Source organism: Prinia subflava, chromosome 12 (genome assembly GCF_021018805.1).
Source record: "Prinia subflava isolate CZ2003 ecotype Zambia chromosome 12, Cam_Psub_1.2, whole genome shotgun sequence".
NCBI lineage: Eukaryota > Metazoa > Chordata > Aves > Passeriformes > Cisticolidae > Prinia > Prinia subflava.
The window spans coordinates 15824576-15852188 of record NC_086258.1 but is presented as its reverse complement, the minus strand read 5'-3'; the positions used below and the strand labels follow the sequence as shown (position 1 = coordinate 15852188).

The window sequence follows — 27613 nt, the reverse complement described above, 5'->3', positions numbered from 1 at the left end:
TGGGTGAGATGCCCCATCTTTTATGTCAGTTGTTCTTGCAGCACTGTTTGTTTTCTAGCTTCTAGATTTCTGAATTTTAAGAAATTCAGAGGGCGTGGGTTGCTCTCCTGGAAGTTTGTTCCAGAGATTCTAGCTTAAATTCTGACTGAGTACTACAATACCTGTGTGGAGATTTGAATCTCTGCATTTCTTACCCAAAAGGAGCAGTATCAAGTAGGTACCAACTCCATCTTTAGTCTCACCCTTTTGTAAAAGGGGAGGCGGTTGCAGGCACCAAGTTTCAGGCAGGGTCACACCTGTTTGTTTTTTTTCTCTTCTTTTAATGCCTGAGTAAATCTCCCCCTAAAACACACTCACTAAACAGAATATAACTTATGTTGAGGCACAAATAAAAATCAGATTAGTACCTCTCACTTTTTTAGTGTGAAAGAATGAGGTCTCTCATCAGCTGCTTTTTCAGAGTGGATGGTGAAATTACCAAAAAAAGGTGTTTGAATCAACAGATTCTTTGACATTCAGGGTGATGATGATGATTCTGCTGCTTTGTACAGTGCATACAAAAAAATTACTTGCTTCCAGTAAAGTTAATAAGTGGGTTTTGGTGATTATTTTGTAAGGGTTTTAGAGTAGGGTGTGGGCTTTCAGAGTGATCACCTGCAATGTGATGTAAAAGTTGGATTTTAACTACCGTTCTTTATTTTGGAGAGATCTTTCTGGATCTTGTGCCCAGGTCCATGTGAGGGTTGTACTCGTGCTCCTGTCACAGGAACAGTGTCAGGGACTCTACTGAAACCCTAACAGGGCTCACATCTGCACTGAAGGAGGGAGGGATACATAACACTGATCAATGGGTTATACAAGTGCATGCAGAGACTTCCTAGGGGGTAATTTCCTCCAAGATGTGCCATAATTACTGTGCTGGCCAAAGGATGAACAGATGCAGTCCAGGAGACTGAGTTTGTTCTGGCTGTTTATTGCACCCTGCTGAGAGATGCTGTCACCATCAGGTTGGTATTTTTGATCCATTCGTCAGTCAGTTCAAACTCTCTTAATTTTCAGCCCTATCCCTGTTGTTATATTCAGATTTTAATTGACCTTTCTGCCATTTGCCAAAATCTGTTGCGGTTTGGAGCTGATTTGCCAGCTGGTCAGGCATTCCAGTTATGTGTTTTACAGAAATGTAGAAAAGAGCGTGGTAAACATTCCAAACACTCTGTTCACATCATGTCTCTGTGTGATCCATGGCAGGAAAATTAATAGAATAAAAGCCATAAAATACCTTTTCCAGGAGAACATTCAAGACTTGAGGAAGAGGGTTACAGTGCTCGACTGCCAGCTGAGGAAATCAGAGTCTGCCAGGAAAACCTTTGAGGTGGCCACTGAAAAATTGCTACAGTTTGTGGAGGTAACCTGGCCTTTCATTTCTAACAATACCTTACTTGGAAAAGGTTTGTGTTGATGTTTGTGAAGGAAGAGCATATTAAAATAGCTATAAACTAGTTTGCAAAGATCCTTTCATTCCTAGAAATACAGATTGTGTATGAGTGTACAGGTCCCAAGGTTTACATAATCTTTGTGTTTTGCTATACTGGACAAATGAAAATGATCAGAGAATTTTTTCCACCTAAACTCTTTTCAATTTCTGTGCAACTCCTCAGAAGAAAAAGGCTAATATTTGATACTTCTTTGGCATGTTACAAAACAACAACAAAAAAAAGTGATGTTGTTATAGTTACTTTGTTTAAAGGGGTTATAATAATTTGGTTTTTACTTTTGCACTTCTAGCAGGGAGACATTAAATTCTTTAATTGCAAATCAAATCCCCCAGCCCCAAGTAGAACTATGAGGTATTAACTTTTTGACTGTGTTGATTTATAAACTGTTAACTTCTTGACTGTGACCAACAGGTTGTGCATGAAATACTTTCAGATAACTCTACTTCCTCGACAGTTTTAAGGTAATGAATGGCAATATTAGTAGTGAAAAACTCTACTTTTGTTTCCAAGTCTCAAAAAACTGCCTTGTTTTTTCTGTACTTTTGCTGTATAGTTCTGAGTGTCATTTTCTTGAAGGAGAGGGAATGGCATGAATTATAAATTAGGCTTTCAGGATACAGCTTCATTAAAAACCTCTGAATTAAATTAAAACAGTTAGTAATTACATAGCTATGATTATCTGGATGTTTCCATAGAGTAATTATAATGTACTAAGGATTAGTTAAAATGCAAGGAAACTTAACAGTGGGTTATAATTTTTAAATTTTTTTTAGATCCTCCTAGGTGATTTTGCATCACAATGAATCTAGTAGCATATAAATAAATTGATAAAATGTGTATCCATTTACATTTTATTCCTTTTCTTGTTTAAAAAGCTGCTGGGAATATTCAAGAAGATTTAAGCAACCTTTAGTCCTTCAGAAAATTGGCATGATTGTGCCTATATATCCCAGATAGCATTCCATTAATATTTATGTAACAGTAAAATTGTTCAGTCTCTTTCCTGCAGTTCGTTTTCAGTACAGCTCTCAAGGAAATCAAATGTATTTAAGTGAAGTGAACTGGAACTTTATTTCACAAAACCTGTGCAGGCTCAGACCAGCTAGGATATCGTAGATAATCAGTGAGATGCAGTTCCCATTGGCACTGCACACAACAATGATGTCTGTTTCCTGAAATTCATAGAATTTATTTTAGTGAATGGATTAATTATGAAATACTAAACCAAGGTGACAAACTGATTCACTAACAGCAGAGAAGGTAAGAGTTGTGTCCCTTGAAGCAGTGTCCCTTAAATGCTGGTATGAAAATTCCATCCAAATTCCTTTCCTGGCACCCACTGAGTCCTTGACACTGCATTTTGAGTTGTGATTGTTATTTGAATTGAACCTTCCAAATCCCTTCAGTGCTCAGCCAGGACTGCTGCTGGGGCAAACTCACTGACTTGGGAGTGTGAACCTTTTTTATTCATACAGTGAGAACAAAACCACTTTAGAAAAACAAGTTTACCTTATTAAAATGAGCAATTTCCTTTAACGTCTTACAAATAAACACTTCATTTTTATTATCTTAGTGACAGAAGAACATTGTCCACTAAAGCACTTCTGGCTCGTCTGGGAAGGGTTGGACCTACTGTCACAGCAGCTCTTGCAGCAGAAGCCAGGGACCTTGCCAAGTCTGTCCGTGCCATTTTGGAAGTAGATTGTGAGTGAGTGTGTCCATCTCCGTGGGCTTTGAAATCTGGTATCTGTTCATCAGCCAAGAAGATGGATAATTGCGTTTAAAATTGGATGTGAACTGGCAGAATAAATCATTCCTAGCATGTAAGGACAGAGCAGGTTCAGTGTCAGCTCAGGATGTATCTTCATCAAACTGTAATTAGGATATAAAGTTATTCCAGAGTACATTTCTTCACAGGAAAACTTAAGGCACAAAATTAATGCCAAAGTAAGGAGTATGAAGATTACCAGAATCATGTAAAACTAGCAGAATTTTGTTACTTTAATGCTCTGTTTTTCATACTGGAAGATTTGCAAAATGTTATTCTGCTGGATTTACATGAACATGTATCAAAGTGTTTTAATGAAGATGTAGTTGCTGTAGGGAGTGAATGTAGGCAGCAATTCCATTTGGAGATATCCATGTATGGCCTCAGGTCATGAACAGAAATCTGTTCCCATTGGTGAAAATGATGGTGGTTCCTGAGAGTGACTGTAATAAACTGCATCAGTTAAAAATCTAACAAACAGCTTTGAATTATCACATAATTCCTGGTTCAGGTCATTGAAATGATTGTGTATTTTGATGGTATTTGCCTATAATTGAGCAGGCTTGTCAATTCTAATCCAGTTTAAATGGATTGATTTACAAAAATGGAATAGAAATGGTACATCACAGGAGGTTTTGGAAAGGTGGTTAATTATGGCTGGCCATAATTATTGTATCAAATATTTGAATAGCTTTGATTGTTCAGGAATTAATTTAGAAAGAGACTGAAAAAATGGTTGTTGAGAAAATAAGATATGAAAAACAATTTTTTGATGTTATTTATGAATCATTTATTTATTACTCACTCTGTGGCAAAGAAAGCAAAATATGAAGATAAAATTTGTTCAAAAGTGTCCAGAATGTTAGAGTTACTGGGGGAGAGAAGAGAATAACAGCGACCAGGAGAGGAGATAATTGGTTTTCCAACAATGACAATCATAGTTCTGTCACACTGAATTGGTTTTATTACACTACACAGGAAATTGTGCAAAGAAAACTTTTGGTTCTAAATGCAGCTGGATTCTAACATGTGTTTATGTCAAACATAATAGGTAGAATACATGTTAGAAAGCTCTGGAGCCACAGCAGGGCTGTTCTGGGATCCATTTTATGAACCTGAGAATTAAAAATAGGTCTGCAGAGAAGGATTTAAAGATTGAACGTCATCTTTCTGAGTTCATTCTGATTTGGAGAGCATTACAGATAGATTTGGGCTCTGACAAGCTTGGGTATGAGATTAAAGCTTTAAACCTCACTGGCTTTTTCTCCCTCTCCCTCCAAAAAAAAAGTAGTTAAGGCAAAGGAGCTATGTAATAACATTCTGTCTGCAGTGTTCTCTGCCAGCTTCTCACTAAACGTTTTCCATGGGATCTGAAATTTCGTTGCAGATGGGCTGTCACAGAAAGGGGGCTCTTGTGTATGTGGCATTTCATAAATATCATCTATCAAAGAGAAAAGTGTAGTAGAGACTACAGGGCAGATTGAAGGGTTTCCCTGTTCCAGGAAGGTGTCCACAACATGATAATTTGCTATTGAATGCTTAGAGAGAGAACTGGAGTTAATATTTTTGAGGTTGCTCAGTGGATCAGAATGTCTGGCTGGGCAACCTTTGTGATATGTTTTACCTTCTAAATAGAACTTCTCTTTCATTATTTGCTTCATTCTTGTAAATACGAAGTAAAGGAGCCCCAGCTAAAATTCCTCTTTGATTAATTTACAATACATGTGAAACAAAGTCTGGGTGCCAAGACAAGGTCGTAGAGTGTAGAAAACTGTTTCCTTTGTAAAAAATCTTCCTTGACAGCCAGGTCAGAATGACATATTTATGAGTTACCCGCACAAACTATCCCCTTCCTCTGTATTAGCCTGATGTTGTGCCTGAGGGAAGAGGCCTGAAGATATTCAGTGTATTCCTGAAAACCTTCAGGTACACATTGCCTTGTGATCAGCTTGCAGCTCTGCAGGCTGAGTGACAGCTCTGTGAAGGCACTTGGGCAATTCTTCAAGCAAAGACTCTGAAAAAAAAAAAAAAACAACAGCTCGTTTGCCAGGCCTTACTACTTCAGGATCCTCCAGTTCCCAAAATGCAAATAATGAAGTAATAAACAGAATAATCAAGCTCATCTCTTGAAAGAGCCATTCTTCATCTTCTTTAAAGACTGAAAGGTATTTTTAGAAGCCAAGCCTTGAGAGGCTGTTCTGCTTTACAGAATGTGAGCATCTCCTGAACACTTGAAATTACTTTCATCATACAGAGGATAATAATGCCTCAGTGAAGAACTGCAGCATTTAAAAGTAGTTGCTGCCTGCACTTAGTAGACCATATGGTGCAAATCATGCTAAATAGAATAGAGATAGCATTTTCTTCTTTTCTATTACAAATTTAGAAAAGGACTACACTGGGTACTGGTAATGACCAAAATCTGATTAACCCTGGAACGTACTTATCTCCTCATCAAAGAGCAGGCAATCAGCATTTCGAAATGGGCACTCCTATCACACAGCTTTCAAGTAGTTTGGCTGCTGATTTTCCTCCCTCTGAAATTTCTGTCCAAAAATACAATCTTGCTGTAGTTGACACAATCCCAGCCATCCTCATGCAGTGCTCTGAAGCCAGGTTCTCCACTGAGCAGGAGCTCAAGCAGTGAATTTTGAGCGACTTTATCCCATCACGTTCCTCTGACACAAGGCAATCATGCTGGAGTTCACTCAAATGATCTCCAAACTAATACAGTTTCCAAAACTCCTGCTTAATTTACTCATATCGATGTGGCCAGCCACTATGCATTTGATTTTGAAGATCCTACAGGCAGAAGGTTTGTTTCATTATATTCATTCATATAATGAATTTTATATTCATTTTTCTTGAATACTGACTAGATTCTGAGACTAGAAACTGCTGCTGCTCAGCATCCATTAGTGCTTGTTCTCTTGATGGTTAAATTGCTTTTGATTTTTGGGCAATGCCTTTGGCATTAAAAGCTGAAATATTGGATCTATCCATTTCTTCAGTTTAGGGGTTTTTCAACTGCATTGTGTTCAAATGCCAAAACCATCCCATAGTCAGGAAAGTGTCACTTTTCCCATTCTTTTGACAGCGTGGGTGGAACTAAGCTATAAAGTAAAGTAGCAAGGCTTCACAAATAACAATTTTGCTATTTTGAAAAGAGCCAATATTATTAAGTATTCACATTTCTTTTGTTTGTTGCAGGCCTGGTGTGTTTGTTTATTACAACAGAATAAGTGCTATTTATTTATACATTGATTATGCACTATTTATTTATACATTTGTTAATCATTATTTATTTATGCATTTTTGCTATTTTGTTCTTGAATCTTGTCTCTTATGAACACAGCAGGGCTGTAACTTTGTGCAGGTAGCTGGCTTAGTTTATCTGCCAGAATTCCACAATTTCCAGTTTGTGGGAGGAGAGTGCATTGAGGGAATACCTCTGACATTATTTCAGCTGATGAACTAGAACTGCACCTTTCCTTCCTCACTGGAAGAGCTGCTTGGGAAGGAGCAGCATAATGATAACTGAAGAGATAACTCTGTGTATTCATTGTTCTGGCAAGGCCATAAATATTTCAGTGAATTACTGAAATCAGAAATAGAAGAGACCTGATGAATTATACAGAGTATGTCCTGAACACAGCTGTACAGCTCCCTTTTTAATAGTTTTTGCTAGCAAAAGAATTCATATTAGTGTTAATGTTGGTGTGTGAGTACAGGTGCTATCTGACAAGCCTTAAAAACATTCCCTAAACCCTGTTTCTCTGGCCAGGATTGCCTTGGGTTTACAAAAAAATACTTCAAAGGAGAGGAGAGAGGAGTTTTTTGGTGCATAATATAATTAAAATGTATGACTTCTGTGAACACAAGCCATAAAAATGCCTGGCAAATGGGAAACAGAACAAATGTCTGCATGTAATGTAAATGACACAAAAGTGTACAAAAAGTAGCATTCAGTTGTTTGCCACCGAGGCATCAGAAAAGATTTAGCTGGAAAAGACTTTCAGCAATTAGACCATCCATCCATGTGCCTCCAGCAACACCAATTATCATTAACTCAAACAAACAGGTATTTGTCTGGCATATCCCACTGCCTGTCTGGGCCTGCTATTGCTGTCCTTCATTATCTTTGCCACCAGAAACCTTTTCCTTTGGCTTAAACCCTCCTCACTGTGGCTAAAGCCTCTTACTTCTTGCCTTGAGCCCTGTAGCTACTGAGAACACCCCACTACTTCCTCTTATTCACAGTTATTAACATGTTTGAAGACCATGTAGCATCTCCACCCCGTTTGCTGCTCCCCCAAATAAATCACACCAGTTTGCTGAATTCTTCTCTCCACCACATCTCTCCTGGCCCCTTCCTTACCTTTGTGTTTCTCTGACTTCTCTCCAGTTCCTCAGAGTTGTACTGAGTCCTGTACTTGAGAGCTTCCTGCAGGAGACAAAGACGCAATAAGCTTTTTTGCTTTCATATGAGCTCACACCAGGTCCCAAATGGTGTTTGCTTTCCCCAGTAGCTCCGTGTCACTTGTTGGTGTGAAGTTTGGTCTTCCTTCTCCTCCCAGAACTGAAGGCATCTGGGTGTGCCCACTTCTTCTGGGCAGCTGAATATCCACAGGTTGAATACAACACTTTGCTGTTGTCTTTATTCAGGTGCACCCTCTTTATTTCAGACATTTGACCCAGTTAATCAAGCCCTTACAGAATTCTAGTCTTGTTTTTCAATGGCATTTCAAAGAAAGGTCCTTTTACCGATGGGTTTTAAATCCTGAATTATCCCCAGACTCCCTTCCTTGGACTAAACCCACATTTTGTTGAGTGTGAGTGAGGAATGACATTGTTTTCACCTGTGTTGTTACAGGACCCAGGAACTGGACCCTGCTTATTTAATTTGGTGTCCGAGAATCAGAACATTACAGTAATTATAGACAAGCAGAGAAGCTAGATAAAAGCTGACACTAATAAGGACAGAATAATTTCAGACACTGATCAAATCAGAAAATACATTTAAATATCAGTTATGAACAAATTGCATGCTGATTTATTGGTGATTGAATATGCATGTTAATCCCCATGTTTCACAGCAAGTAAAAACACAATTCAGTGTCTAAAACTTGTTTTTCAAGACAGTTCTTTAATGTGACCTAGATTTCAGAACTCTGTTGTTGCTGCTAGAAAAGCAAATTATTCTCTCTCCATTCACTTACCTTTAATGAGAAAAGATGAGTCAGCTTTTGAATAGGCACTGCCTGTCCTGACTTTCAAATCAAAACATTTTAATAATGAAAAACAAGTGATATTATTACATCTTAAAATACAGATGACCTAACAAGATTAGCGCAGTCTCATTAGGATAATTTCCAGCATCTCTGAAAAAAAACTTCATTAAAAGTCTGTGGACTTGTTTAGTTCAGACTGTGACCCCTCTATGAAAAAATTAGTTGACTTTGTGCCTCTTCCCATACAAGCTGCATTTGCTCTTGGTAACTATGGAGACTGAAGTCAAAACTCTCCAGATTCAACAATTTTACTGGATGGTAAATACTTCCTGAACTGTCTCTCTGTTAATGTCTGTTGACAAAATGCTTAGAATTTTGATGTATCAATCCCTCATTATAGCATGGTGTTTTGACATAAGGGAGGAAACAAACTTTGAAGTTCTGTGGCACGGAGATGCAAATTGTTCCCAAGCTGGAGAAAATACACTGGGGAGGCAGGGATTGGTCTCAGCCCCAGATCAGTGTCTGAAAGACACAAAACCCTGGTGAGACAGGAATTTATCCTTGAGGAGTCAGTCCCAGATCCAAGTCTGGCATCCTCCTTTTTTGGCTGGCAGGGACAGCTCGGATTCAGGCAGCTGGCTGTGGGGAGAGGGGATACCCTGTGTCCCCCTGTGCTCTGGGTGTCACCAAACCCCAAAGTGAGCAAACCCCAAAGTGACCCAAGCCCAAAGTGACCCAAGCCCAAAGTGAGCAAACCCCAAAGTGACCCAAGCCCAAAGTGACCCAAGCCCAAAGTGACCCAAGCCCAAAGTGACCCAAGCCCAAAGTGAGCAAACCCCAAAGTGAGCAAACCCCAAAGTGAGCAAACCCCAAAGTGAGCAAACCCCAAAGTGACCCAAACCCAAAGTGAGCAAACCCCAAAGTGAGCAAACCCCAAAGTGAGCAAACCCCAAAGTGACCCAACCCAAAGTGACCCAACCCAAAGTGACCAACCCCCAAAGTGAGCAAACCCCAAAGTGACCCAAACCCAAAGTGACCAAACCCAAAGTGACCATCCCAGCGTGGCTGCTCCAAAGCTGTGTGTGCTTTTGGCAGTCAGTGCTGAGTTCATTTTCTCTGAGCATCCTGAGATCTGCATTCATGCTGACAAGGGGAAGGGGGATGAGCAGCATTCCCTTTGTTGGGAATCAGTGTGTGCTGGAGCTGTCAGGGCTCATCTCGTCTGCGAGGGCTCGTAGGCTTTGCTGTCAGCTCCTGCAGTTGTCACATTTTTTCACTTCTCCTGGGTAGGTAGGAGTGAGAAGCTGAGGGCCAGCAGAGTTCTTCAGACATACACGGCGCACAAGGGTGTTCATTTAAATGGGAAGAAGTACAGGGAAAGTTGATTGCCAGGAATGAGAGAGGAAGCTTTTTTAAAAGTGTGTTTTAAGGAGAATTTGCTAGAGGAAAACATAATTACTTGGTGCTTGTAAAGGAGACCTGAAGGAGGTACAAAATGTATCTGTGGCTCTCTCTAGATGTGTTACCTCGTGGCATGAGGCATATGGATCATTAACTGGGAGTTAAGGAGGGAGATTTTTGTGATTGCTGTAGGTTTTGTGTTTGGTAACAGAAATTTTCCTTTCACTGTAAATTTTACTTTTACACTTCAGGTGAAGTTCAGTGTGCAAAATGGAGGCACTTCTTCATTTTTTTTCCTTCGGATTTATAACAAAAAAGGAAATCTATCTTCAATTTTAAGAACTTTTAACGTTATTGCTAAAATATTTAAAATAATTTCTAAAACCCGTTCTTTTACCTATATGCAGCTACAGGCTTTTTTATATCAGGCTTAAAGGATGATATTCTTACAATTCTTGCTTCAAAAGGAAAAAATATTACTTTGGTCAGTCCTTGCTGTGAGATGAGCTGAGCAGAGAGTGGTTCTGTCTCTCAATTGTAGGTGGTTCGTGCCAGCCCCTTCTGCAGTTTAATTTCATCATCAGTGCAAAAAAAGTGAGATATTACTTAGCAAGAAAGGCATATCATGTAATACTATTGCTTTTTAAATCTCAGACAATTTCTGCTCCATTCTAATTTTAGGCAGTCATTTTAATTTGTTACCAATGAATGCTTTCTAATTAAACTTGCATTTAACGATCACATGCGTCAGCGAGCAATGGGAGCTGACAGTGATGGAAGTGGGTGGGTAGCACAATAGATGCTGACAAGAGAAGTTCATCCAGCAAGGAAAGGAGATGGTTGAACTCCAGAACAGAGGAATCAGGGGGAAAACTGAGAAAAAAATTATTCCTTGGGACATACAGTGAGGTATTCCAGGCTCTTCCTAATTACCTGGTCCTGGTGGTGAATGCTCTGTGTGCAGAGATTTGTATTTCTGGGATAAGATGGGTTATTCCAGGTTCTTTTTAATCAGCTGAAAGTGCTTGTACCAATTCAGAACAAGAATGTCCCCCAGAGAGTACTTCCATGAATTTAACTTTTTTTAGCCTACATGGCATTGGTGTAAAATTCCCCAGTGAAGGACTGTTTTTCTAATTTAAGAATTAATAATGTGTTCCCTGTCTTCTCTTCAGCAGATCAAGATTCAGAGGTATAAACAACATTAATTTCAATTTAATTTATGCAAATATTCCTCAAAAATTACTTTGTAACTTGCAGTGTGTTTGGGCAGCAGTGGAAGCAATAATGTGTTCTGGATTCATCCCAATGGACAGCATCATGTTAACAGTCAGTAGTGGGAAACTGCAAAAAAAAGCCTGAAATTAATTCATAGAAAGGAATATTAAAAAAAAAACTGGAAGGGGATGAGAAAAATGTAATGAGGAACATCTTTTTACCATTTTTCAACCTTAGCAGGGAGCACTACCAGCCCTGTGATCCTTGGGTACTGCATTTCTCTCACTGTGTCACTAATTGAGACCCAGCTATAGAAGCCTTTAACACTAAAATAAAACAAAACATCTTTAACTTTGCAAACTAAACAGATGGGAGCCCCTGGAGGATATGGAACACTGGTATGATTTCTTTTTCTTTGCAGCCTTTTCTGTGAAAGAGGTGGATTTCTGCATTCTGCAGTTTTCTGATTTTTCTGTGTCGCCTCCACCTTATTAACAGATTCTTGACCACAATAAGCCAAATAATTTGGAATGTTTTGTCCTTGCATCTTTTTGTATTTTCACTAGACAGCCAATAGCATTTTAGAAGGAAGCAATGTAGGTTAAAAATGCAAAAGTCAGTGTCAGATAATCAGTATGTTAAAGGCATTTCTAAAAGCAAATAATAAGAGCCAGTAGATTATGCAAATTCCAGTGGTTGGTCAGAAGAAGCTGATCTGAAACCCCTCCCAGCTTTCATTATCCCTCACTTTTGAGGGTTTATGCTCTCCTGAGCTAATGCCTAAACAAATGCATTGCAGCCATGACTGAAATGTGATAATACTGAGGGACAAGCAGCTCCATGGTATCTAGGCCTCCTCAAAATCCATTTTTGAACATCTGACTATCAAATGTGCGATGTGGAAAGACTTTGGAAGCCAGTTGATTAGAAACATATTGATATAAGCTTGGGGGGTTTGATCCAAGTTGCTAAAGAATTACTTTTTTTCAAGAGATGGTTATTTTATATTATTTTGACTCCTACTAACCTCCTGCACAGATGAAAATGAGCATTGGTTATTCTGTTTGCTTCTCATCTTATTAAATAGTCCAGATTGCTTGGAACCTACAGCACCCAAGAGTTTTGTGAAAGTAGATAATTAGTCTTTATCTGAAAAATATGTACTTTGAGGGGGTTTTTTCTGTTGTATTTCCAATATTCAGCTTCTGAAAATGTGCAGTTTTAAAGGTAATTCTTTATCCTTCTCAAAGACACACAACAGGAACCTCAGTGTGCAGGTGGCTGTAGCTCTCACTCTTTTCTGAAGAACTTCACATTGAGCAGAGTTTGTTCTAACTTTGGATTTCCTTCCTTGTTAGGTAGGAGAGGAAAATGTCTTTACTAATGTCTGACCACATGTGCTGTTTGAGGTCATTCTTATTTCCTTAAACTTTAGTCAGTTGACTGGTCATTGTTCACAAATTGCAATTGCTCTTATGTTCAAACTGTTTCTAATTAACTGTACCAAGATTTTCACAGACAAGTATTAGAATAGAAGAAAGACATTTATAACAATTTGTAATTTCAGAATTACCAAAAAGATCTAAAAGTTGTTCATATAATCCTTCAGCATGAAACACAAACTATTTAATAACTCCTTCTAAATTGTAAGCCGTAATTGTTTTAATTCAAGATTAATGAGTTTGCCAACAAAGATGGGTCAATATGTTATGATTAATAGGCAGTGGAAAAACACAAGCTCATGTTTCACCATGCCCTAGATGTCCAAAGTAAGGCAAATATTGTTCTGGAGCCTGGTTTCTAGGAACAGACTGAAGGGAGACAAGCCAATCTGCCAGACAGAGTCCAAATCAGCAGAAGTTCCAGTTGCTACTATTTCCCAGATGTCTCCACTAGAAGACTACTGAGTCCATCTTTGTTTTATTAAGTGACCAACAACAAAAGAATGATTTCTTTAAAATGGAATTTGATATGTGAAAAAAAAGGAATGGAATGTCCCCTCAGCAGAGTATTATTTATGAAAGGAAATGTATTTGGTTTTGGGAAGAGCACTTGAAATGATCTAAAGTGACATACAAGCAAATGCCAGAAGTGCATATATTCACTTCTGAAAACTGTTTTCCTGAACCTGTTTATAATCTAATTCACAAAAAAGCAGCAAAATACAGCTTATATTATTGATAGCCTCAAAAAAACAAAGTCCATTTTGTGCCTGCACCCCGCTGAACACTCTGGACAAACAAGGGTGGATATTTCTCCACAGATTTTTGCTTTAGCTGTGTCAGATTACATAAGTCACTGAGGAGTTCCTGTGCTGGGCTCACACCATGAGACCTCTGGTGTCATCTCGGGGATGTTCCCACATTTCAGTAGCACTCAGGAATCCAAAACCAGGAACTTAGAACCAACAAATCAGAAATCAGACCTTCAGCTTTCCATCCTCTCTGCATGGCTTAAATAGCTCAGAAGAGAAGAGCCAAAGGCATGGGGGATCTTAATTTAATTAACACCTTTTCCTTTATTATTGAAGCCACTGGAGGAAGGTTTCAATTTTGATAAGAGCTGAAATTATGGCTATTGAAAAGAGATCAGAATTCAAAACCACATTTACCAAGTGACAGAGAAAACTGGTTTTAATGTCCTTTAGCAAATCTTCTGTATCAGAAACCCTTTTAGCAGGTAGTTCCTGTTTCTTAAAAAACTCCATCGTTTTTGAGACTGATACTAAATACAAATCAATTATCAGGAGATAAATAAAGGGTATGAGCTGGCCCATACTCTAGTATGTAAAAAGATATGTACAATGGAAGAGTCATAAAAGGATATGTAACAAAGACATCCTTATTTCTGTTGTTGATCAAAGAATGGTTCGTTGTGAAACAGAGTGTGTGTACAATCTGGCTTGAGCATTCCAGATCCCTTAAACTTTATCTTAATTCCAGATACTGACTATTAACCCATAACAAGGAGGGAATTGCAGCCAGAGACCCTTTTAATGGTGGGTAAAAAAGGTGTGAACAATGCTGGAAATGAGTTTGTGTTTCACAGAAGAGCATTTAGGGTGAGATTAGCACCTCTGGGCAGCAGCTGTCCCTCAGCACTCCTTACAGACTCATCAGAGATGTTTGGGGCTTGTAATGGAAGGAGGGTTTTAAACTCTGGCCCCAGAAGAAAGCACTTAAGGACATACTTATCTTGAAGCATCTAAGTAGGCTAAATCTAGATAAAATCCTAGTGCACGGTGCATTTCTGTGATCGATTCTTACTTACTGGCTCTAAATCTCTCATTTCCTTTGAGTAATTTTTAAAAAATAAGGAAAATAGAGCAGTTTTGGACTGCAGTATTCTGATGTCAAGACTGCAGTTTTGAGTCAACTGAATATTCTGCTGTCGTATCTGCTTTACTGCTTTCATCTGCTGATCTCCATATATCTTTTGCTTTAATAATTTTTAACTAGATTATTTAGGGAAAAAATCACCCAATTACATTACTGCAGTTTCTAGGGTTGATAACAGCCCAGGAAAATGATATTTTCCCAATAACACCTGCATTTCCCCCTTTTTCCTTTAGAGACATGAGGGATCATGCCGTGTGCAGTGTTATTGAGGGAGAGCACACACATCCTCTCTTGGGAGCTGCAGCAAAGTCTTCCTTGTCTGTCACTTCCTACAGGTTTATATCAGGGGGCTGATATAAATATTTATATCAGGCTGATGCTCATCTCTTTTTTTGTTTGTTTTTCTGGGACCCAAAGTGGCAGTGCTGGTGCAGTTCTTGTCCTGTTAAGCCAAAGATCCATAAGCTCCACACTTCCAGGGATCAGGAAGGTTCTGTTTGCCCAAGGGCTTCATTTCCTCTCATTTTTATATAAAACTCCAGAGCAGTGATTATCCCAGCAGGATCTCAGGGAAGGAGGAGCAGTCCCCAGGGACCCTGCCTGGCTGCAGCAGTGCTGGGCACAAACAGCAGCAGCTGATCCTTGCTTGTGTTCCTCACAGAGAATTACAGACATTTCTTTGGCATTAACCCTAATTAAATCTATACACTCAGAAGAAAATGCTGGTGGGTTATTGTGTGTTTTGACTAAAGTGCTCTCTCTCAGGAGACTGCTCCTTTTGCATGCACAATTGCTTTTGCAGTTTTACCTTCTCTTTACCTTGCAGAAGGTAAATAGTCACAAATATTTGAATGGCAAGAAGCCTGTTATTTTCTGCTGAAATGAACTAGTTTTTAAATACTGTAAATCTGTAATTTCTTAAGATGATCTATGCAGACAGCTGCAGACAAATATATTATTTATGAAGATTCATCAAAGAGACTGTAGCAGTTCACACAAGAAATTATAAATATGCAGGAAATCTGAGATTGCTGGAGTTTATGTAGGCCAAATCCTGTGTATTTCAGACTGTTTTTCTGCCTTTTTCAGTTCTTTTGCCTCCCATTTACTCCAGGTGAGAGCTTAGCAGCCCTTCAAAGCAAGTCCTGGGACAGACAACAAATTTGACCCTAGGACAGAAAGCAAACTTGACCCTGGAGGGTGTGAAAGGATAAAGCAGGAGGAAGTAGATCAACTTATGAATGATTCATAGAGACAGTGAGCTTGGAGGAAGTGGGGATGATGTCTGGGGAAATACGATGCAAAACATGAGAGCTTCCTAGCTACCAGGGGAAATACAAGAAACAGAAGTAAAATCTGAAAGGAAAGAAAGGGAACAGCGCTGAAAAACCAGCAGCGAGCAAGTAAAAAATGTGGAAAATTAAAGCATTAAAAAACCTACTGATGTAGGTAGAATGTGGAAGCATATAAAGGATGGATAGGATACACAATCTAATGCATACAAAGTCAAAAAGGCAAATAAAGCATTGGAGATATTTCCAGAGTTCCATTTCTAGGTGACAAATGTATTCAGTGGTTTTGAAAAGCAAAGTCTTCAGTGGGTAAGGGAAGAATACAGAGCATTAGTTATTGCTAACTATGTACAATTCTTCATTTAGAAGAGGAAAAAACCTCATAATTTTAATGAAATCACCAGTGGGAAAAAGTGTAATTATTGCTGATAAATAAAACAGGTGATGTAGGGGATCCATGTGAGTGCAGAGCAGATGCTGGGCTTTTACTCATAATTGAGCAAATCCACTGTCATTTATTTGGACATGCATGTTTCATGCAGGAAAAGGAAAGGCCAGGGCAGATGGAAGCAATTGAGGACGAATCCCATTGCCATTTAAATAATCAGAAAATACCCATGCTGAATAAAGGTCCCATCTTTCATGGGAGAGGAAGGAAGAAGCAGTGAGCATGTCTAGTGTATTTATAGCTTAAAACATCCTTTTCTTCCTCCCTTCAGAATGGAGTCAGAGCCTGAGAACTGCTATGCAGCAGCTACCTTGTGTTTAAAGGGAAGTGGCTGTGGATTATTCTCTTTGAAAGGTAGTGGGTGGCATGTTTTGAGGAACAGATTGTATAGATCTGATCTAAACTGAAAATGGGAAGAAGCCTGAGATAAGTGACTAATGGGGGTAAAAGTGATAGGAAAAAAAAATCAGTCCAGTGGTTTTTTTTTTCTTTTTCAAGCTGTACTACTGCTCATGGTGCTGTTGTAGTGCACCCAATTCTCAACTTCCCTTCCTGAAATCCTCAGTTTTGGGTAGTTGTTGCTCCTTGCTTGGAGCCTACAGGTATAATTCCTTCCCAGGAGGTTTGTACCAGCTCCAGTGTGCCCAGTCCTGATTCCGTGGCTGTAATGAATTCTGCTTATACTGGAGAACTGCAGTTATCCCTCTCCAGGCTTTTAAGAAGAATCACACTGGAGACAAAGGTGTGACAACAGAAGAAAATCAGCCTTTAAAAAAAAAATTAAAAAATAAACATGAGCACTTTGAGCAGTCCCTGGGAGGAGGCAGCTTTCAAAGCTCAGATGGTGCGTGCAGTCCAGCACATTTTCCAAATAAAAGTTTTAAACCAAAAGCAGGCTCACAGATGGTTCTAATGAGCTGGTCTTTGAGATACACTGGGACATGAACAAAAATAGTTTAACTCCTGAGACACTAACATTTCAAGACGAGTTTCAGGCAAAACACTTCAAGAACAATTTTGTCTTGCGTGTTGAAATTTAATAGATATTTCTAGTCTCAAAAACCCACAGTTTTTCAGAACCTTGCCCTTGCCATTCTGTACTTTACAGTACAGTATCTCAAAACTGGGAGCATTTCTTCACAGTGACTGGTGCTTCTTTCTGCAGCACTTTTCAAACCCTACAATGGGTTAAATTTGAACAAATAGTTACTGAAAAGGTAAAGATTTGCTAGGACAATTTAATTTTTAAAGGAATATACAATAGTACCCTACTAAAAGTATTACTCATCATTCTAGTAATAGAAGTGTCATCAAATGATACTTATCAAAAAGTATCATCTGTGAATAAATGTATGATCAAATCATCAAAGTTAGCTTTATGGCCCAGCAAGTATTTGTTAAATTGTATTGTTTGTATTATTATCTGTTACAAAAGGAGGAATTGATTTATGATCTTTTAATGACATTGTTTGAAATGACAGCATTTTAACTTACACTATCTCAAAACTATGTTCTCTGCGTCACTTGAGTTTTGAGAGACTTCTTATTTCTTTTATCTCCTCATAGGTCTGCCTTATGGATGGGAAGAAGCTTATACAGCTGATGGAATCAAATATTTCATCAAGTGAGTTTTCTGGGGAAAACGGATCAGAGTTGAAATAGAAGCACATCAAACTAAACACATTTTCAGTCTTAGAATTAATGGAAAAAAATATTGCACATTGCACTGTATGCTGTTGTTTTTTCTAGAATATAGTGAATATTAATTTATATAATGGGGGGGTATTATTGCTCTAAGCAATTGAAGGAAATGGTGAAAAATATGATTTACCTCCATTCCATAAATATCATGATTCAGTTAATAGTAAGTTATTCTAGCTGCTGAAATTTCCACAGTGTTTAATTCTTACAGGTGCCAGAAACACAGAGTTTCACAGGTGGATTTCTGCAGTCTCCTAAAAGAGAGGAAGGGCAGCAAATAAATTACTTTTATCCCAAACTCTTCCAAAAGTCACGTAAATAACACTGAAGTTGATGCATTAACTGGCCAAGAAAAGCAGGGTTTTTTCCTTTTTTTCAAGCACACTGCTCAGTTGTCCTTGCCTCACCCTGTGCTGCCTCGAGCGAGATGTATTAAAGCAGACATGGTTTTTTCTGCAGAGGTTTCCAAACACACTGCATATGATCCTGCATTCCAGCTCTAATCAAAGGGTGCCTTTTATTTCCAGACAGATGTAGGTTACTACATGAGATTTATAAAAAAAAAAAAAAAAAAGTAGAAATATAGCTTAGGAAATGAAAGTGAATTAAAAGCCAATTTCATTGCAATGGAAATAAATAGAAGAGCAGCTATTAAAAAAGAGCACTGTTCCCTTGGGCTCTCTGTTTGTTCAGAGAGCCATGACAGGACAGTTGGGAAGTTAAGGTGGATGCTGGATTCTTCTCTGGGTAAAAATCTGGGTTTATACCTGTGTGACAGGAAACTGAGCTTGAAGATTGCATTATCAATAACAGCAAATAAAATTTAGAATCAGAACAGAAGAATGACACATCCTTGAAGCACCCCCCTGGGATTTTTTGGGTTTGTTCCTGTGTTTCTCATATAGATACATATTTCAGTGACTCAGCAGAAAGCTGGATTTGCTGGATATGTGCAGACACTTCTGAGCTCTGCACTTGGGTGCTGAACCATTGCAGATGTGACAAGCAGATCCTTATTAGCAACAGTAGAATCTCAGCTACTCTAGGTGGTGCAATTTGCAGAAAGCATCAGATGTTTTGCATCTTATCCCCATTTACTGAAAGTACAGATTGGAACTCAGGAGTTCACATGGAAAAGCTTTTTCAGGGATTTTTGCAGATCTCACTCTCAGTGACTCTCTTCATTTGCTCCTGGTGACAGTGCCCAGCTTTTCCATTGCTGTTTGCCTGCTGTAATCTGTCCTAAAAAGTTCTGTCAGTCTTTGTGAGGAAGGAAGGCAAGGAAAATTTGTCCATTTTAATGGCAGAGAAGGGTGTGAAATCATCCTTTATGACCACTGGCTAAAAACTTCTGAGTGGAGTCACCACACCAAAGTGGAGTTCTTAATGCAGCTCATTAGAATGGCATTAACTGAGCATTTCAATAACACATCACAGTAATGAATATTATTTTTAACTATTTCCTTGTTTTGCTCTCATCACAGTTTCCAAATGCCTTAGCAGAGTGTAAGCCAGGCTGTTTGCATGCCTGGCAATCCATACCTCTTACTACACCTCTTACTACCCTGTGTAATGTATGTGAAGTCAGCTGTTAGAGTTAACTGTTTGGAGCAAGGAGCATTGGGGACTTGCACAGCCCCTTGTTCCTAACACCAAATGGTGCAGATTTCAGGGTGAAAACCAACATTGAAAATATCCTTTTTCTAGAAGGAACTTAGCTTGTTGAGGGGTTATTTTATCAGCTGATCCTTTCCAGCAGGATTTAATCTTAATTGTTTAAATGGGGATTATCAGAATAGTTGATACTTCACAGCCCTGGTACTAATGCTGTAACCTTCTTGTTCTCTTTGGCTGTGAATGTCAATCCTTTTATTCTACTTGAGAATCCTTTCATTCATTTTTAGCCCAGCCAAAGCCATGAGGGGCTTAAAAAGTACTTCAGCACTAGCCCACTTCCCTGTATACAAATATACAATCAAGTGTTATTTTAATTAGCAGTTGCCTTCAGTTCCAACATGCTTTACTGGGCTATCAAGTAGCTGAGTCCATAAATCTATACATTATAAATCTAATGCAGTAAACACCCCAGAAAGGAATCTTAATAGCACATAAGCTTGAGACAGCTTGCTGTGAAATTCCCATAAATATCTCTGAAGGGGTGTAGCAATATGAGGTGCATGAGAAATCAGAGTTTAAAAGAAGCGAACCAGCTGGCTTGTGTTACACACTGAAGTGAAACCCACTTATGTGAATAAGTGACATGAATAAAACATTTACATGGGGCTGAGCAGCTCCCTGTACCTACCAGGGAAAGCTGCATCCTATCCATGAATCCTGACCTTAGGACAGCTTTGGAAATCACAACTTTCACAAATCATTTCAGCCTCAGTGAATTATTTTCAATGAACCAGATTGTCAGGACTGGTCAGTGCTGCAAGTGTGAGAAACAATTCTTTAGACTGCTAAAACTGACTTGAAGCTGGCCTGGGCATTGAGCTCATTTGTACAGCTTTACCATGGAATAGCAAACTGAAATTTTGCCTCTCTGAGTTACAACTCAGTGTGCACTAGGAAAAAAGCAAGTTCAAGTGTCTTACTAAAATAAAATAAATTAACAGTAATCAGAAGGACAAAAATTACAACAGTAGATATGGATCAGCTTCACTGCAAATGTAACTCCCCTCCTGCCAGGCAGTAAAAATGGAATTTGTGCCCAGATACGTTTAAAGATAACTTGGTGTACTTTAAAATAACAGAGGACAAGCACTGTTGTGTTTTTATGTGGCAGTACCACCAGTCACTCACACATGGCACCAGATTCATGCCCCTCAAGAGAAACAAAGCACTGGTGCCTGTTTCCCCAGCAGTTTTCCTCAGCCACAAACAGTGGCTATTCATTCTACCACTGAAGTGATTTTGTGAATTAGGAATTTCTGGGTTTGATTTTCAACTAGGAGAACGAGTCTGTGCAGAGCTGCCCTCCCAGGGAGGCACCAGATCTGCTAATTAATGGTTTCACCCTGCTAGTTTAAAATCACATAAGAACAGCATAAAACCCCTTAGCTGGGACACACCAACTTTTCCCCAGAAAACCCATTCTAGTTCATCTCTTGCATCCTCCCACTGTGTTCACCTTTAACATATGGCAGCTCTGTATCATGAGGCTGGCACCTAAAATTAGGCAGGCCCTTGCTATGCTCCCTCCTACTCCCACCCACCCCTTGCATATGTATGTGGTTTGTAAGGACCAGCTGTGAAATTTGCCCCTGTAAACACTGCTTTTCTAGCATTTTAATAGGACTAGATTCCAAAATATTCTACATTAACAGCTATTTTCCTCAAGAACACTTATCTTAAATTTTCACAGAAGACAAGTAGAAGTTCTCAAATATTTTAAAGCTTTTGGGATCTTTTTCCTTAGATGTATTAAGGCTTGTCATGTTTTCTATCTTACAGCAAAGGGGAAACAATAATGTTTCATTTAGGGTTATCTTTCAGCAATTTATCTAAAAATCAGAAGTTTCCCATGGAGGCATTGTGTACTTCAGATTCCTCCATTGGAAGGTGGAGAATTTGCTCCAGGTTAAGTAAAAGCTGAAAGTCAATACTTATAAAATACAGATTGATAAAAACCACACATGATGCTCTAGTGGATTTTTAAATCATGCCTAACAAATCATGTTTCTATGTGGAAAGCAGACACATCACACTATAAAATCCTATTTTGTTTGATCTTGCTTGGGAAGGAGACACCACTCACTTTACTGAAAACTGGGCATTCACAGAAACTGTTTATCATTGCAGCTGAGCTAAGAATAGCAGAGCATGTGTGCTAGATGGAGAACTGCTGTAGTATAAACATTGATGTTTTACAACACTGGAGTTAAAGGTATCATCATAAAAGGAAATAAATCACAGTTGATTTTACTTACCTCACAGTAACTTGAAAAGAGAGATTTGTTCCTTTTCTAAATGTTCTCTGCACATTTCTGCTGCTTTATAAATGAAGGATGCAAACCCCAACACACTGAGGTGTGTTCTGCTCATTCCTGAATAATCTTGTGTATTACACTATCCTGGTTATCTTCAGGTTATCTCCAGCAAGGGTTGTGGCCCTTGCTAGAAGAAATTAATTAATTTCAAATCATAGCAGACCTTATGTAGAAGTAAACTTCTGTATGTTCCACCTAATTTTCAGTCAGTTCAGAGCAAACTAAGAAAACCCGTGATCTGCCATACTTTTCAGCATGGAATTGAAATTCCCCTGGACTGAATCCAGTTCCAGCTCTGCTCCCAGCTCCCTGTAAAGCAGTAGGCAAGTTACTTGTGCCAAAATTAGCAGTTATCAAATCATCATTGTAGGTGTCCCCATCTTAACTCTGCTGTTTTGTGGGTGGGGATGGGTAATTTGAGGCATGCCACGCTGGTTCCACTGAGTTCAAAGAAAGCTGCAGTTACTTTGCATCTCTTAAAATTTGGACCTTTCCTATTTTATGTTTCACTCGCAAAAAAAAAAGGTTGTTTTTGAAAATATTTCCTTTTACCTGTCATCCTCATATTCTCCTGAATGAAAATAAAGAATAGTTATATAGTCACAAGAAGTGGCAAATATTTCAATAGTACTGGCTGAGCACTAACCAAGTGCTATGTGCTGTTACTCCTGTTTAATGTACAGGGATCCAAAGCTGGCTCCATCCATCAGCTCAGCATCAGTTCACACCTTCTGATGTTGCCACATGAATCTGGGTAGTCCTGACATGTTTCTCTTGGATTTTTGGAATTCAGTTTCTCTGATTCTCACTGAAATCATTTTGCATGACTATAAGGAAAATAATCTCAGATGTAGAACTAGGAAACTTGGCATTGGGTTTTATGATAACATGAGCTTGTAATACAAGAATGTTAAGACCTTAAGCTGCTTTTGGTTGGGCAATCTTTTTTTTCCTGAGAGGTTGTTTGTTTTTTAATATCAAGAACCAAAATGGAGAAACATTCCTTCAGCTTCCACAAATACTGCACACTCTCTCCAGCTTCTGGCCTGTCACAGAAGGCATCTGTTAAAATTTCTTCTGTGAGAAAGAAAGTGAATTATTTTGCTCCCTGGGTTTTGGGTGGGCCAGCAGAAGCAGATCAAAGCACACAGCAAGGTTTTTCAGGATGTGCAAAGTCACTGCTCCAGGTCCATGGCAGTTTAGTACACCAGGAGTGTAAAGAAAAGCCTTGCACATGCTCTGGTGCATTTGCAAATACACAGCACTGGAATTTTTCTGCAGCTCACTCGGAGACAGGACTGGGAGTAACTGCACACATTCAGCCAGCACTTGGCTGACACTGGGGGAGACAAATTTCAGGTGCTGCTTGCAAGCTGAGAAGTTCCTGTGCTCTCACTCAAACCTTAGTTCTGATTCAGCCGTGGCTCAGATCTTGCTGTTGTTACTGATTTTATTTTAGTTCGGGCCATTTGTTTATTGTTGACAATTTTTAATGATGCAGCACACGCTATTTGGCTGGATAAATCTTCTTCCTAGTGATTACTGCCCTCTGAAATGGCTTATAGATTTTTCTGAGTAGACAAGGGTTTAATCGGTTTAATCAAGGAATAAATAGCAAGACTGTCTTCTGAGGTTTCACTTTATATCCCTCAATCTTTAATTAATAGTCAAGCAAAATCTGCAGTCCCTGAGGGAAATACAAGAAACATTCATGTTGCCTCAGGACACAGCTCCATGAGGTGACATGTGCTCCTGATCTTATTACAGCCAGTAAAAATTAAGGTCACTGACATTTTCCAGGACCTGCCCAGCATCTCCTGGGGTACTATCAGGGGTTGTATGTTCTTTTTGAAATGTCTTGTAAGAGGACACAGGCTGAAATGAATTTTAACAAAAAGGAAAAAGGAAAAAGGAAAAAGGAAAAAGGAAAAATGAATGTTTCAGTTCAAATAATCCGGTGTTGATGAACGCAGTGCAAAAACCTTTCCCAAACTGCCTTTAGGATTCATGTCTGGAAACTGTCATCCTTAGATGCTCTCAGGATTGATTGATGGATTGATAGATTATACTTGCATCAGTGTCACTCAGTTGTTTTATTTTGCTCTAATTGCTTACCCGCTAAATTAAAATGCTTTAGTTACAGCTCAGAATAAGCTATTCCTTGCAGATCTTCCCAGCGTTTGCTCTTCAAAATAGCAAGAGTTTTCCAGAGCTTGACAGCATTTAGTGTCTGCTTTCTAACCACTGGCCTTTCCAAAGTGCAGAGATAAGGAGCAGCTTCATGAGCCTCAGTGTTCTCCAGCTGAGCACTAGTGCATGTTAAAGGACTAGTGGAGACTAGGAAATCAAAAAGCAATGGAGATTAAAAATTTAGCAAAATTACTGCTATGGATTACATGGATTTAGTTTGTGGGGTATGCTCATTAAGGAGGAAAACATGGTGTTTGTGTTGTTTTACATGAGCAGAGCTTCACTTTCATCTTCCAGACTCCTCAGTTTGGTAGAGAAGAACAGGGCTCATCAGAGGCCAGAATTTGGTTTTTTAGGTTCATATACAGCTAAATCATTTTCAGCTTCTAATGAGTAATAGTCCCTGTTCATTAGGAGAGTTTGACTGAGTTATTCCTTAAGGTGGCCTCTCCTCCCCTGAACTGATCTCAGCACTGATGGGTTTTGCACAAGGTGGCTCCTTTTAAAGCTCAGGATCCCTGGTGCAGTTGAAACATTGAGCCAGGTGTTGTCAGTGTCATCCCATGTCAAAATGGGGGAAAAAACAACAAAAACCAACTTTCAGGAATGCTGCATGTCAGGCTTGTATCTCAACACTGAGACCCACAGCACTTACGGTGTCTGCAAAACTTCACAATTCCCTCCAGAGGCTCCAGAGTTTGGCCCTGGCTGGAGAGCACAATTTAAGGTGAAAAAGATGTCTTGATAATTCTAAAAAAAGGTGCAGCTATTTTTTCCATTAGGCTTTCTCTGAATTTTTGAGTTATTCTTTTCTTAAAAGATTGTCTGAGGTTGTAATTTTATAAGAAGTCATTTTCCATGTGAAGAAGGAAGGGCCATAAGGAGAGTCATTATAATGGCATTTGAAATAATCTGCTACTATTTCTTTGCCAAAACATCCCTCTGTTCTCATGTTATGTTTTCCCAAGCTCTGAAATTTGTCCTGCAGTTTGCTAATGTTAAAAAGACAGACTAATCTACTGACATATTTCCAGATCAAATGTTTCTGTTTTCTAGCAATAAATTTGGCTGCCCTCCGATAGCAGTGATTTGTTTGAAAACCTAAAAATCTTTAAATGTTGCTAATTGCTCTGAAAATGTTAAATTAGACTTTTGAACAGGAACATTTGCAAATGGAAAATGTTGTACATTTAAACTTTGCAATGGTGGCTCTCCAGATATTCCTTTAGTATTCAAACCAGTTGCATCAATTAAGCAAAACCTAGAGGCAGATTTGGACTCCCTCTCACTTTTTATTGCTGGCCCTAACACACAAATCACAGAGGATGTATTTCTAATACAAGAATGTTCTCCAAACCAGTAAATCTGGGATTATCTCTTCAGACTGATTATGTCAAAGCTCTTTAGTCACAGCACTTTTGGAGAGCTAAAAATAAATAGCAGCAGGGTTTATACATTTATTCTCTACCTAAATAATCTGCACGTATTGTGTGTGTCTGTCGACAATGTGAGACATGGTATCTGGACTTAATGTTTATTTATAAGAGCTCTTTTCCTGGGAAGGATTTTGGCAAAGGGTTTAAACCAAACTCTTAAGAGAATCACCTGTGGGATAAAGTCTTGAGCAAGTAGAAAGGAGCTGGGTTCAAATCAGAAGCGTTTGCAGCAGCAGCTTCACAACAGAGCAAACCTTGGCCCCATGTGTTTTGAAAATGAATGAAAACTGGTTCTTTTCTTTCTTACCAGTGATGAAACTATCTATACCATCAAATACAGATAATTGTAACCCAGATTTCAGTGCCACAGTTTTGCACTGAGAATTTTGTGCATTTAATTTGTGTGAGAGCAAAGTGAAGTTCTCAGAGCAGCAGCAGAAGTTGGGCAATGCTGTATTTTGCCTCCTGGCCCTGGAGGATGCAGGAGAAAAACCGTCTGAAGAAGAAACACTTCACAAAGAATTTTTTAGCTGGATACATCAAAGACCTGTGGATGCCTTTCCCTGTAACTCTTCTGTGCAGTTTCTCCCATTTCACAGGGTTGGTGCTGCATGCTGAGGAGAAAATGGAGCCAAGGCTTCAGGTACACAGCAGGTCAGGGCATGCCACATGAGAAAGTCACATGGGAAAAAGAAACTATTTAAAAATCGTTTTGTTCTTATTTAAATTCAGCAATGGATTGCTCAGAAACGGTTTGATAAAAGTAGGCAATATAAACACTTTAAGTAGTGCTGGAGGCAGTAAATCTTGCATTGGCAGAGGTGGAATGGATGGAATCCAGTTCATTCAGCTCCTGTAATTCTCCAGGTATTGGAAGAAGTTCTGTGTTGTTTTACCAATAAATCACATGCTGGGACTTCAATCTGGAGCACATCTCCAGTACTAAGCCTTATTGACTGAATATTTTAATTGGGGGAAAAAAGGCATTTCCTGGCGTTATAGAAAACAGAAATATGCAGCAGAGATATTTTTCTGAGTATGTTTACAAATGTAAATATATTCATAATATAAATATGAATGCATAAATTTCCCAGTGTTGTGGAATAATGAGGACAATGTTCTTCGTTACCCAGACTTTATTCACAAGTCTCTCATAAAACACTGTAAAACAACTCTTTTCATGTTCATGTTGGCTGTCACCTGACTTTCTAAAGGTAAACATTGGAAATGTTTGGCAAATTGCTCTTATTCTTAGTAAAAAAAGTACATTTGCTTTCTTAGAATGAAACAATTACTGTCCTTGAGAGTGGCCATTGTCTGCTGCAGTGTATTTTCTGTAGGAACATGGTTTTCATTTATCCTTTTATTTTAACTCCTGTGAATCTGATCCTACAACCCCAGTAATGCACATTTTTGTAACAAAAGAAGGAATGGAATCCATCCAGTCCTGCTCTCACCAGAAGGGCACTTCTGAATTGGTTTTACACATAAATGGAGCTTTGGGGTTTGATTTTTTTTCTTTAATTGCTTTTTGTTTTGTTTTGTTTTTAATGTATGAGAACCAAGTGTGGGGCCTTTATATTCCACTTTGTGTTCGTGGTCTGGTCCTCACTCAGGCGTTGCCTCAGTTGAAGCAGTGCCTGAATTCATAGGTGACTGTTCAGAGCAGCTCCTGCTGGGATTTCCATCAGGATCATATTTACCTCTTGGTGAACAGCATCACCCTATGACACCCAGCTCATTCTGAGCTCAGTGCACTCAGCTGCAAGGTGTGGGTTGGGTGCTCATGTTGATGGGAACAGTGATCCCAAACCCATCACTCAGTGCAGTGGGACATTGACTCAGATTCCTGCTTCAGTAGATCTGTTTCCATAATCAGTTATTCAAGTTATATATATCAGTTATTCACACAAAGACAAAACCTGCTCTGACTTGAAAAGGTAAATCCAGAGTAGTTCCTTCAAATTTAATTAAACCAATGCACCTGAAAAGTGAGTGCAGACCTGGGCTTTGGGGACACTGTGTTAGGACGTGTGAGAAGAGCCATTTGTCCTTTATGGCATTTATTACACCAACAATATTTTTCAGCTTATTCTTGT

At 38.9% G+C, this 27613-nt stretch overlaps 1 protein-coding gene across 7 annotated transcripts in view; it reads left to right on the top strand.

Annotated features, from left to right (window-relative positions):
- STXBP4 (syntaxin binding protein 4) overlaps positions 1 to 27613 on the top strand; it is a 65826-nt gene that overhangs the window by 31308 nt on the left and 6905 nt on the right. For all 7 annotated transcript variants that reach the window (XM_063409478.1, XM_063409473.1, XM_063409472.1 and 4 more), the window contains 4 exons: positions 1289 to 1405; positions 1908 to 1957; positions 3070 to 3200; positions 17762 to 17819. In XM_063409478.1, the coding sequence (XP_063265548.1) occupies positions 1289 to 1405; positions 1908 to 1957; positions 3070 to 3200; positions 17762 to 17819 (356 nt within the window). The remainder of the gene's footprint in view (positions 1 to 1288; positions 1406 to 1907; positions 1958 to 3069; positions 3201 to 17761; positions 17820 to 27613) is intronic.